Here is a 12,929-nt window from a genome sequence, read left to right as displayed (position 1 = left end):
CTTTTGTTTGCGGGGAGTCGAACGCGTTTTGTCTGCTGCTGCGTGAAGTTCGTGCGGTTTTTGGACGCTTTGTTGTCTAAATGATGCGACTGACGGCAGCAGGGACGACTAACGTTACGGGACCGCTTCCACGTCGCTTCGCTGAACCAGCTGCGTTGCAAACTCACCTACAAACGCAACTTCTGCAGAGTCTAAACCAAAACAGCTCATTTGTTTATAACGGGCGCAGAAAATGAAAAGACTTCCGGATTTAGTCCCCCTTCAAAATACAACTTAAGTGGCTATTTCTACTTGAATAATACGCCAGAAATGAAAAATTAATAGTGAAAAGTACTTTGTGTGTGTGCGTTTTTAATTGAATATACATATATCATAATATTGATGACATACTAGGACAATAAATAAATGGCTACCTGCTGTAAAGTGAAATATAAGATGTCTGTGATGTACAAGACATAAATGCCTCTGTGATAGTATGGTTCCAAAACCAAACCAAATAGTAAAGCAATGAGCTTCAGTTACCGCAAACAACGTTGGGTGTTTTAACATTCATAGGCAGGGTGTGCATGTTAGGTTAAAATCAATACAGTAACAAATCACAAAAACCTGGAGAGTAAGCTACACTGTCATTTGCATAATTTACTGACAGAGAGACAGATATGTCTGGCCAAAACAAAAAGTCCACAAAATCATGGCCAAGAGCTTAATTTTGTCACCTGGCAATAAAGGTAGTTTTATTTTGCTGTGGGGTTATTTATGTCCAGTTTGAAGGTCTCTGGGTGTTCTTTTGTTTGGTTTGTTTCTTTCACATCTTTTGCGTTTTGATGATTAAATGAACTGAATTAACCCAGCTCACCGTAAACCTGGTGGTAACTGATCGGTGTGAAGCATAGTGTAAACTATAAACTGAGAAGGCTGCATTCTGGATCTGCAGTGAAATCCAGTCTCGTTGGAGATGAACTGCGCCGGACGACATCAGGCACCAGCAGGTGGGGGTGACAACAAGCTGCAGTCGAGTCGGATAAGTATCATCAGCCCTGTAAGAACAAACAGGAAGACACAGAAATATTTACATCCTGTCAGATCTATCCTTAGACTGCCTGCTTGCAAGACCATACATCGCCTTGATCTCTGATGAATATATGATGAATAGCAACAATTGTGACTACAAGACTTGTGCTTCTTTCTTCTCATAATCTTGATGGTAAATTGTGTAATGTAATTATATATACATGTGTGTGTAAGGCATGATTTTATGTCTGCCTTGCTTCTTTTGATATGTGCTATATAAATCATCTTTATTATCAACCACACAATATATGTTTCTTAGCAGAATAAACCTTCTGCCTCCAATCTAGAGTTTTTTAAAAGTTACACAGAAAATTAGGATTTTTAACAAAACCTCTGTGGTCAAATATTAGCGCCCGCTGATTGTGAGTGATTTATTCTGTGCAGGCCTGTAACTTAAAAAGCGAGAGGATGCTGATCTATTTGTAAGCATTACACAAAATTAGTTGATTGATGGCAGCACATTTCTCTTCTCTACAATCATCATTGAATGAATGACCATAATGGTGCATGCACGTGTTAGAAAATGTGTTAATCCGGCAACAAAGGACTAATAATAGTAATAATAATAATAATAATATAGCACCTTGCATACATAAAATACAGGTATTAAAACTGGAAAAAGGTTGCAGAGAAATAACACAAATAATAAATAATGAGCATAAAAGTAGGTCTTGAGCTGCTTCTTAAAACTATCTATAGGCGTAGCTTCGCTTAGTTGTAAAGGAAGTCTGTTCCAGGCCATTGGTGCATAAAAACAGAACGCTGCTTCACCAAACTTTTTACTGTAGCAGCAGATGACTGAAAGGACGTCTGGCAAGGTTTCAGTGGTAGGTGGTAGCAACAGAAACCACAGACAGCCAACATGTTAAATATATCATCAAACTACAGAAAGCCCCTGGTAGTAGAATGACTTTCAAAAAACATTTCTATAATAGGCAAACGTGAAACAAAGTCAACTTCATGACTGAAATCATTAAAAGGATAAAAAAGTAAAGATAAATCAAGTGCACCGATTTGTTCAATGCAAGCACCTGGTCCACATGGAGGTCTAAAAGGAGAGAAGAAAAGAAAAAATGGCAGGAATGGTCACAGGAACGTAGCACAGAAGACTCGAGTTTGATGGATGCAAAACCGCTGGTGTCGATTGGCTCCAGCGAGGATGTGACGAATATGAAGAATGGTACTGTGCGGGCTCATATATTCCTGCTACAACTGGAAAACACAATAAAAATAATTAGAAGAATTCATTCTAAAAACAAAATACTGTGTCTTGGTTCAACACCAAATAAAGAGTCAGTCTGTGTGTGTCTGAGTGTGCAAGCAGCTTAAAGCCTTATGAAGTGGACTGAAAGATAAACTATAAATTTCACTATAAATAACACATTCTAGTGAAATAAAACTCAAATAAAACATATACTCTTTGCCCATGGGTGCACAGCAGATTAGTCCTCAATTGTTTCATGACAGATTTGTTTTATGAACCATCTCCACTACTGTGTTGGCCTGAAGCTAGTCTTTCATCACATACACTGGTGTAACTGGGTAACCATTGTTTTTTTTAGTTTTTTTTTTTTTACATGTGATGTAAATAAGAGCAACAATTTCCTTAAGTAGGGTAAATGGTTGGAGTGTATGGAGGGTGATTCGAATCTATTGTCTTTATTTCACCCATGCATTTAGTAGATGGGTCACCTTTCTGGAGGCGCTGCTGGGAAATACATGTCAAAGAAAAACTTCAGCAAAATGTTTCCCCCTTTGTTGGAGCAAGAGGTCTGTTGCAAATCTACCCCCCACAAAGTTAAGCACTCCAAGTCAATCCGACAACATTAACAACATAACAGCAGGCGACCCTGACGCAGCGCACACTCTACTCTATTCTAGGTCACAATCTACGGCCTATAAGAAAAGCTACCTTAGAGTCAAACCATTCTTTTTCTAACACATCCTGAACAAGATGAAAGCCACAGAAAGGTCTTGTTAATACATTTTGCAGGACAACTTTTCATACAGTTTTTATTCATTTTTTTTTATATGAAAGGACACAGACAATTAGATCAATCCCACTATGGTGCTGCGCAGAGCTGGACTGTTAGCTTAGCTTAACATAAAGACTGGTGTAGCTATAGTTTGTTGAATCCACAACAAACAGCGAAAATACAACTATTTTATAAGTATCTAGTGTTTCTAACTGTAATAATAAACAGTTTATCCATCTGCTGTGAACTTTGTACGGAGCCAAGCCACCTAATTATTGAGTTGTAGTTAGCAGTGACCGCATTATTGAGAGGTATTTCTAAAATTTTGCCAACATTTACAAACAGGCTAAGATTTCACTATAATGCCGGTCTGTGTAACACCACCACCAGTGAAAAGTCCTATCAACCCATCTCTGAAATGAATCTTCCTCTATCTCTGCTGTTAACGAGAAGCACAAAATGTTTGTTAGAGCTGGATAATATTTCAAATGACAATAATAATCAGTCTTTGAAGATTATGTCGTTACATGTCCACAACAGTACAAACCATTTCAACACTATTGAGACAACAATGGAATTAAAATAGAGATTTACAATAACAGGAGTCCAATTCTGGAGAACTAACATGGATGTACTGTTACGGATAAACCAAGAGTAGTTTTTCCTGCTTCCTAAACATAATGTTTAATACTTTTCACATGTTCTCCATACAGGCCTGCTGGGAGAAGGAGGGAGCAGTAAAATTAAGTTTCGGCCGGACAGAAAATGCAGCAGCGAGGTACCTGGCAGCTCCTGTCCGACGGCCATGTGGCCTGCAACCCCTGCGCGGGTACTAGAACCGCAGGCGGTAGATTTAAAGTTGCTTAAAGTTAAGGCAAGAGAGAAAAAGTGTGGATTTAGTAAATGAGTTATTTCGTTATAGAGAAAGTAAATGCACAGAGTATGTCTAATATCCCAAAACAGACAGCACCGGCTCTGCGGCTGAGGTTCCTCGCCACAGAGTCTCAACACAGAGGGGTTGTACGCCAGTTGGATGGATTTAAAATGGGTCGAACAAGCCAAACGCAACAGAGCTCTGATCCTCACTTAGCATCTGCTCTGTAGAGCATAAAGCTAGATACATCCAGCAATCACCAATGCCTAAGTCACTATTTGACATAAAGGAAATGCACTCATGAGCGAGACACTCGTTTGGGTTCCCGCTCACGTGGGCATTGTGGGTAATGAGCGCAAATGAATGAACTAGCCAAACAAGCAGTTAAAAAAAAAACATTTATATAATTAAACTTTTAAAATTAGAGGGAAATGGTTTTTCGTGGAAGGAAATGAACAAAGAGTGGCACTGGGATCAGGAGATAATGGAGAGGGCAGAGAACAGGACCCAGTAACCTGAACGGGACTTTGTCAGGTACCAGAAACAGAACAACATGTTAACTGCAGAAAGAAAGGACAGGGTGGACGGGACGGACACACCGGGGACATCAGGGGCAGGTTTAAAGGGCACAAAGCAGAAAGTGTGAAGTCAGCTGTCTTACAAGGACAGGACTGCTGTGAGATCTGCCTGCAAGGGATCTGATGTAATTTGACTACCTCCAGAAGATGGCAGTAATGCAACACGAAGGACACAAGCTGCCGTGAAACCTCGAAGAAGAAGAAACAGCAGAAAAGTCTTTGGTTGTAGTCTGCTTGTTGTAATGCGCAGCGCTCGTGCAGCCGGATGATACTGCCGCGAGAAGTGGAAGAAATACTGGCAGCAAAGCGAGAAAGTCTGCGGATATAAGCCGAGATCTCGCTGTACTCTGAGAAGACACGGCCTGTCAGAGACGAGATGACTGACAGCTCTGCAGACTCCAGCACGCTCTGCCTCTTTGATGTTGACGGCACGCTCACGGCCGCGAGACAGGTAACCCCCAATGAGTGAAAAGCGCGTGTGTGTGTGTGTGTGTAAAACTAAAGTTACGCCTGATTGCGTTCAGGCAAACATGGGTGACGTCAGCGCAACATCCGGCTCCACGTTGTTGCTGTAACGTTAGTTCTTTCGAGCGATAATATGTTCCGCAGAAACTTTTGCTTTGAAACTTAGTTCCACCCTGAAATGTGGTCAGACCGGGAAATAATCAGCTTTATTTGCCAGGTATTTGTTCACATACGAGGAATCTGACTCAGGGTTGTACTTTGCTCACGATGTGCTTATACAACAATAAAAATAAAATAAAATCAGACACAAATATACACACTATGAACAAAAACAATATAGACATGTTGACAAATAGTGCAGTGAGCAGGAATAAACAAGTATAAGTATTTTGTGCAGGAGTTATGACTTGAGGTAGGATTTGGTATATAGTATCTACAATATGACAATATAACAGTATGAAATAGAGAATGGTGAATAAATAAATAACAAGTGTGGCTGATTAGAGACAGAGTTACTGGGTTATTGCACAAGAATTGTTCCTGACACTGTGAGTCAGAGTCAGCTGTTCATCAGAGTGATGGCTTGTGGGAAGAAACTGTTCCTGAGTCTGTTGGTTTTGGCGTACAGTGCTCTGTAGCGCCTTCCAGAGGGGAGGAGCTGGAACAGGTTGTGTCCGGGGTGAGATGAATCTGCAGTGATGTTTCCTGCCCGTTTCCTGACTCTGGAAATGTATAAGCCCTGAATGGAGAGCAGGTTGACACCAATGATTTTTTCTGCAGTCCTGACTGTACGTTGTAGTCTGCTCCTGTCCTTTTTGGTGGCAGATCTAAACCAGACAGTGATGGACGTGCAGAGGATGGACTGGATGATGGCTGTGTAGAACTGGATCAGCAGTTCCTTAGGCAGGTTGAGCTTCCTGAGTTGACGCAGGAAGTACATCCACCGCTGGGCCTTCTTGATGATGGAGTCAGTGTTGGGCTCCCACTTCAGGTCCTGGGAAATAGTGGATCCCAGAAACCTGAAGGATTCCACAGCAGAGTACACTTGCTCATCAAGCGTAGTTTAAAATGCAAAAAAAAAAGGTATGAGAACATTTATTTAATTAAAATGAAGTGATTTGTAATTTAAAACTATGAAAATACATTCTATACAAACTGATGTTTAAGGGATTTTAGTCTGGCTCTGACTTTAAAGGTACAATGTGAAAGATGAGGCCCAAGATTTAGTTTAGAACGATCAAAAAAATCAGTTCTGTACTGTTCTGTGTGGTCAAAGCTGGATACTTTGCAAAAGTTGTGGAACCTCGAAGTAGGTCATTCAGTAGCCTTGCCCTGTTAATGGTAACATCATTACGACTTGCAGTAGTCTTTGTCGTAGTTGTACCCCATCAGAATAAGGGCCCACCACTGGATTCTCAAGGCAGCCAAAGTGGAAATGGCTGACTTGGGGCCCAAGACTGTCAAAAGTGGTCTGTGATCAGTAATGGGAGTAAACTTCCCCCCTGTAGAGAGATTTGTAAAACTTTCTAAAACAAAAATGATAGAGAGGGCTTGCTTATTCTCTATTTGGGCGTGTTGGCTCTCTGCCTCTGTCAAAGTGTGAGAAATGCTACGGACTTTTCCTCACTGTTCTCCATCACATGACAGCGCAAATGACAGCGCAGACTCCTTAAGGAGATGCTTTGCAGGCCAGCCTCAGTCACTTCCTGGTATCATAGTGAACGACTGCTGCGCTCTGTAGCGGCTGCTTTATAGCATTTTGAATGTTTCCTCACATTCAGATGTCCACTTCCAAGGACTGTCCCTCTTTAGCAGGACATGCAAGGGTTGCAGCTGAGTGGACAGATTTGTCATAAATCAGCCAAAATAGTCATGCAGTCCAAGGAAGGAGTTCTGAAACGTTGGTGGGACATTAACGATGGCCTCTAACTTCCCCTCTGTGGGATGGAGCCCTTCACTGTTCACAATGTGTCCCAAGTGCTCTGTCTTTTGCTCATGTGTAACATCCACAAACACTTTTTAACACAGGAAAAGGCAGTCAGCGGTAGTTTGCATCGACAGTGATTTGCTGTGCATACAGTGTTTACTGAATATACTCCCAACAGGTCAGCATCATTATCAACATCCTCTTGATTTGTCGCAGCTTCCTGTTATACATACTGCATCTTCTACACATGCGTGCATGCATTTCCTCTGCTCAAATTTGCACACACCAACTGTTTTTTTGGAGCATAATGATGTTTGCCGGATTGGCAATGCCCTGATTTGTTAATGGCAGAAACACCCACACACTGATGCAGTGTTCACGAGTTTGTATGTAACTTCCAAACTTCCAAATATGTTTCTGGTAAAAATTACTAATACTTTTAAATACAATGAGTGTGCATCAGAAATTCATTTTGTGAACCTTTTTTTAGTTTTTAAATGTGGGTTTGGTTTACATTTATAAACAGTGATAACATAGTTTAGAGACCAGTGACCGGGGCCGACTTATGCTGCGCTGCACAAAATCAAAATAATACAAAAAAAGCTAATTATTTTGTCTGCCACAAAAGCAAACAATACTATCTGATGCTTATAGCCTGATATTATTTGGTAAGCTCACATTTTTAAAAGTATCTAACTGAAAATCTGTCTATTTCTCTCAGTGTGTGTGAGTGATAGAATATTTGGTTTAGATTAGATGGTTTGTGACCCTTAACACAGGCTTTCAGAACCCCAGGTCTAAAGTATTTCTACTACCACTTATAATAATATACTAAATAATAAATCACTGGTTACGTGGGAGAATTTGAATTTATTTTAAGGTTTTACTGTTTGTTTTTAAAGCCAGGCTCCGACCTCTTGTCTGTGATCTGCTCTCTGTGAGCCTGATCGCTGCTCGAGATCCTCCGGCTGAGGCAGGCAAACTCCTCATCCTAGTTTTTAAATCTCTTCTTAAGACTCACTTTTTATGGCGTTTTCTTAACTGACGTGTCAGTTGAGATCACGTGATCTGGTCTTGTTGTCTGCTCCTGCTGTACGGACAGAACTGGGAAAGAAAACTGTAAAGTGCTCTGCTGCCCTCACTTGGAACGGCCTTCAAAAAAACTGTGCGTATTTATTTGAAGTTGGTTAATGTATTTGATGCGTAAATGTTTCTTGGGTTCTCATTGGCTTTTATTTTATGTTTTGTTGTAAAGCACTGTAACTATATAATTACTATAAAACTACTGGGATAAAACAGAACAGTTACAAGTTATAAGTAGGTCATTGTACTATTACTAATAACACAAACTTAGTTGTCACAGGTATAGGCCCAAGTGAGGGCGTGCTTTTTCAGTTAGGATGCTTAATATACAATACATTTTCTTTTTCACTCTGCAAAAGTTGAAGAATGATGAGGACGGTATATTTGAGTCTGGCTCCGATCAATACTGTTGTCAGTCGGTTCCATCGTGTCGGTAAATGTAACTTGCAGGTCTGTGTGTGTTCTCAGCGTGTGACCCCAGACATGGCAGAGTTCCTTGAAAAGTTGAAGACTCGGGTTCGAGTCGGTGTGGTTGGAGGGTCGGACCTCAGCAAGATCAAGGAGCAGCTGGGGGATGATGGTGAGAGACACACACACACACCTGTACCTCTACAGCAGATCAGTAAATGGTCTGGACTCAGATAAGGACACTTCTGGTTAGCAGGCAACCCGCTCTACCTCCTGAGCCACAGCCGCCGTAGAGCTCTCTCTCCAGTATGTAATCTGCTTCACTGTCTGTTTTTGTGTTTGTTTACGTGTTCAGTGATCCAGAAGGTGAACTACGTGTTTGCTGAGAACGGTCTTGTGGCCTATAGGAATGGAGAGTTTCTCTCTGTGCAGGTGAGACTGACTTAAGTGTCAAGAACGCTCGTTTTTATGTGAACGCTTTTAAGGCTGTAAACGTGTCTTCAGATGACGGATTTAGAGGATTTGCCATCCTAATGTTGGTTCTGCGAACAAAATATGCTAAGATGATGCCATTACCCATGTGACCGGGCCCCAGGAAGTTCACTTTGCTTGCTGTTGTCAGTCCATCCAGGACCATATGGGTGAAGAGCTGCTACAAGATTTCATCAACTTCTGTCTCAACTACATGGCCAAGATCAAACTGCCTAAGAAGAGGTACAGACATTTCAGAGTCATGATCTCATTATTAATATTTATTTTTCTTCTGGGTTAACTATTTTGGGTGCTGGGAAGCTGTAGAATAATTATTGATAGTTAGGATGTGGTTTAACCTTATGGAGACTAAATCTCTACAGGGGGACGTTCATTGAATTCCGTAACGGCATGTTGAACGTCTCCCCTGTTGGACGCAGCTGTACACAGGAAGAGAGGAAAGAGTTCTACGAGCTAGATCAGGTAACGCACACACATTCACTCTCAAGCCACACGTACTGACGGACCCACTGCTGTTTTCAGCTACAAATCTCTGGTGAACCTACTTTTGGCTCAGCACTAAACAGCTTACACAGATCGAGATTAGCTGGTGAACATAGTGGAGCAGCCGGATGTTTTGCAAAATCTACATTTTAAAAAAATCACCTTGAGCAATCATTGTGCAAAGACATTGTGCAAGTGTTGGATTTAAAAGCACAGAAAATGTCGCCATCTGCAGGGCTGTGATATTGTTGTGTCGTTTTTTTTTTTGCTCCCTACAGAAAGAGAAAATCAGAGAGAAGTTTGTGTCCGTCTTGAAGGAAGAGTTTAAAGGAAAAGGATTGTCGTTTTCAATCGGTGAGTCAGCTGCATTCACGACAATTATACAGTGTTGTGAAAGCGGGTCTGGTGAATCTGTAGGGAGCACATGTGAGAGACACCAGGTCACTTTGTCAGTGTGATGTAAATTCTCCACATCACCTCGTCCTGCCTCTTGGTCTTTGTTTTTCTGTAGGAGGGCAGATCAGCTTTGATGTGTTTCCTGATGGCTGGGATAAGAGATACTGTCTGGGGATTGTTGAGAAGGACAACTACTCAACCATTCACTTCTTTGGAGACAAGACTAAACCTGTGAGTATGCTAACTACTGCAGGGCAGCACCACGATGGCTGATGGCTGTGAAACGCAAATGATTATGTCAAAGGTCCTGACAGACGACAATCCAACGAGATGACACCAGGAATATTGAGCCAACGAATGTTTATTTTATTTTATTTTTTTGACAACATACCTACAGCAGGGGTTGGCAAATAAGTCTGGCATCAGGCCAAATTTTTCCAAGCCCGTTATATGGCGGGCCAGAACAAAGTCAAACCATTCGTGTGCGCGTTCCAGCGTTTGATCCGCATTCATAAACCTATGGACACTTATTTCTACCTATTTTAAATTCAGGGGAATCCAGTCACACGTTAACTGATGGCTTTTTCAGAGGTGTGTCAAGCAAGCCAGAGACTCTTTTGAATTGTCCTTCAGAACTCTTCAAAATAAAAGCTGTCGATAAACTCCACATGAAGCATCGCCGCAAAAGACGTTCTTGCGCTTTTAATTTAGAGGCACTTAAGAGGAAGTGGTTATGTGAGTAACTGTTGCTGCCATGACTGAGATCTATTTCAGCACCAGCCGTTATCAATTTATTTATATTTTATTTTTCTGCTATCAAAGCAATCTGGCCAGATACAGTGCCTTGCGAAAGTATTCGGTCCCCTTGAACTTTTCGACCTTTTGCCACATTGCAGGCTTCAAACATAAAGATATAAAACTGTAATTTTTTGTGAAGAACCAACAACAAGTGGGACACAATCATGAAGTGGAACGAAATTTATTGGATATTTCAAACTTTTTTAACAAATAAAAAACTGAAAGATTGGGCGTGCAAAATTATTGAATGAAGTGTTAAAAGATTTTTGATGTGAACAATAATCCAAGTGTCACTATTTGCAGATGTCTAAATTGGCCAGTTTGCTTGTTTCAGGACTTGTTTTCTCAGAGATGAAAGAAAATCTAAACTATATATTAGTAATACTCACCCAGGCAGCAGGGTTAATTGTGCATGAGCTTGACCTTAGTAATGATGATTTAGAACATCACAGTCTAGCTAAACTAACCTCTGTGTCTGTGGCGGATTTTTGTTACAGGGAGGAAACGACTATGAGATCTACTCTGACCCTCGGACCGTCGGCCATGAAGTCTCCTGTCCAGAGGAAACTCGGCAGCTTTGTCAGCAGCTTTTCCTCTCATGAGAGAGATCGCGTTACTGTGTGTTCCTGTAAGACGGAGACCTCTAATTAGAGGTCTTCTTCTTTTTGCCAAGATCTAACCTTGAGGTTTAATTACAAAGGTAATGAAGTTAACGCAGAAATAACCAGTTTCATGGTGTTTTCGACAGTAATGTAAGGACATTGGGGGAAGAGTCGCTGACAAATGAGAGGACGGTTTTCTGGGTATTTTAGAGCAGACATGGCTTTAAATGTGTGATAATAAAAGTAGGTTTAAAAATGATTGGTTACATTTTTTAATGGGATTCTGGTTTGTTGTTTTCACCATTACTTCATGGTTTACACAAAACCACCACGGTGATGACCAAATGTTGTCATCCGCAACATTTTTCCATTTGCAGACTAATGCAGTGTCGTTTTTGTGTATGTAATTCGGACCAATCATGTTTTTGATTGTGAAAACAAGATTCGGCTTGAAATCTGTTTGTTTATGAACTTGAACTTGCTTGGATGTGTCATTCCATGTACTGCATGTCAATCCCACCTGTTTCTAAATCAGCTTTTAACAAAACTGACCCGTAGTGATTTTGTTGTGTTCTACGGTTTGAGGAAGCATCAAGGTCACATTCAATTCAGTTTTATTTATATAGTGCCAAACAGTTATCTCAGAGCGCTTTTCATAGAAGAGCAGGTCTAGACCGTACTCTGTGAAAAGGATGTCACTGTTAGTGTAACAGACAGACCTGAATGCTGCTTTTTTCTCCAAGAGCAAATGTGTCAGTCAAATGTTGTGGCCGGAGCTGTGACGTCTTTTTCTTTGGATTTTATATTAAAGTCTTCGCAGGTTTTACTCCTGTATTTGTTCAGCAATGTTTACTATCACTGCCCTGCTCTATCTGAACAAACTGGAACCAATAATACTCAATAACAATAATTACTGGCTGCGTGATATCAGATTTGTCTCCTAGATGTTAAAGTATACATGCTGAAAAGTATAACTTAGAATAATAGTTATAAAGTAGAGCCCCACTGATACTGGATTTTGTGAGGCTAATATTGATGGGAGTTGATAATATATTTGCTTGGACACTAAATGCATTCAGTAACAGCATCTTTCAAAATTCACAAACCACCTTCTCACTCAAACGAAACCACCACCAGAAGTCTGTCATATGTACACATTTACATACTCTTGTAAAAACTGTAACTTTGCAGTTTGCCATAAACAGTAAAAGTACTAGTGGTAAAGAAAATTAAGAATCAACTGACAATTATATGAAAGTAATAATAGGACAAGTAATAATAATTGTACTTACTCTGCATTCTTCAGCCTCATCCAGAAATTTGTTTCTGCACGGAGAGGGAAAGGTTATACCTGTACACACACAGTCTTTGTGAGCCCTTCCCCACATCCACAGGGATTCATTCCAATATCTCTGTATACACAGCCCCCCTCCTCCACCCTGTCCCGCGCCCCTGATCACCAGCCTCATGATCAGATGTCTGTCCTGGATGTGATTGAGTGCTGGATGTAAGGACATATGTATCTGCAGAAGATGGATCAGCCATGCAAAGATGATATTTTGCAGGTTGCAAGAGAGGACGTAAGGTGTGATGTGTATGACAACTAAATACAGAAGACAGAGTTTAGCCCTGTATTTCTATTTCTGTGGCTATCCTGCACAAGAATGTAGCCTACAATGGACGTGTAGTTTTGTATTGCATTGCTGGAATTACTTTAGTTTCATTTTGTTCACTTGGAATTACTCTATGCAAACAAATAAAGCCTACTGAAGCAGA

General features: G+C 40.8%; 1 protein-coding gene across 1 annotated transcript; it reads left to right on the top strand.

Moving 5' to 3' along the window:
- Positions 1-4,676: 4,676 nt before the first annotated feature.
- pmm2 (phosphomannomutase 2) lies at positions 4,677-12,929 on the top strand. The gene is made up of 8 exons (XM_038714598.1): positions 4,677-4,950; positions 8,443-8,554; positions 8,738-8,814; positions 9,005-9,096; positions 9,237-9,336; positions 9,636-9,711; positions 9,869-9,984; positions 11,049-12,929. The coding sequence occupies exons 1-8, from the start codon at positions 4,876-4,878 to the stop codon at positions 11,151-11,153; spliced, it is 753 nt and encodes a 250-aa protein (XP_038570526.1). The 5' UTR covers positions 4,677-4,875; the 3' UTR covers positions 11,154-12,929.

Source organism: Micropterus salmoides, unplaced genomic scaffold (genome assembly GCF_014851395.1).
Source record: "Micropterus salmoides isolate LMB-PRFRI ecotype aquatic unplaced genomic scaffold, ASM1485139v1 Ms_hic_scaffold_12, whole genome shotgun sequence".
NCBI classification, from domain to species: Eukaryota; Metazoa; Chordata; class Actinopteri; order Centrarchiformes; family Centrarchidae; genus Micropterus; species Micropterus salmoides.
Note: the sequence above shows the minus strand (reverse complement) of the source record. Positions and strands in the feature narration are given on the sequence as shown.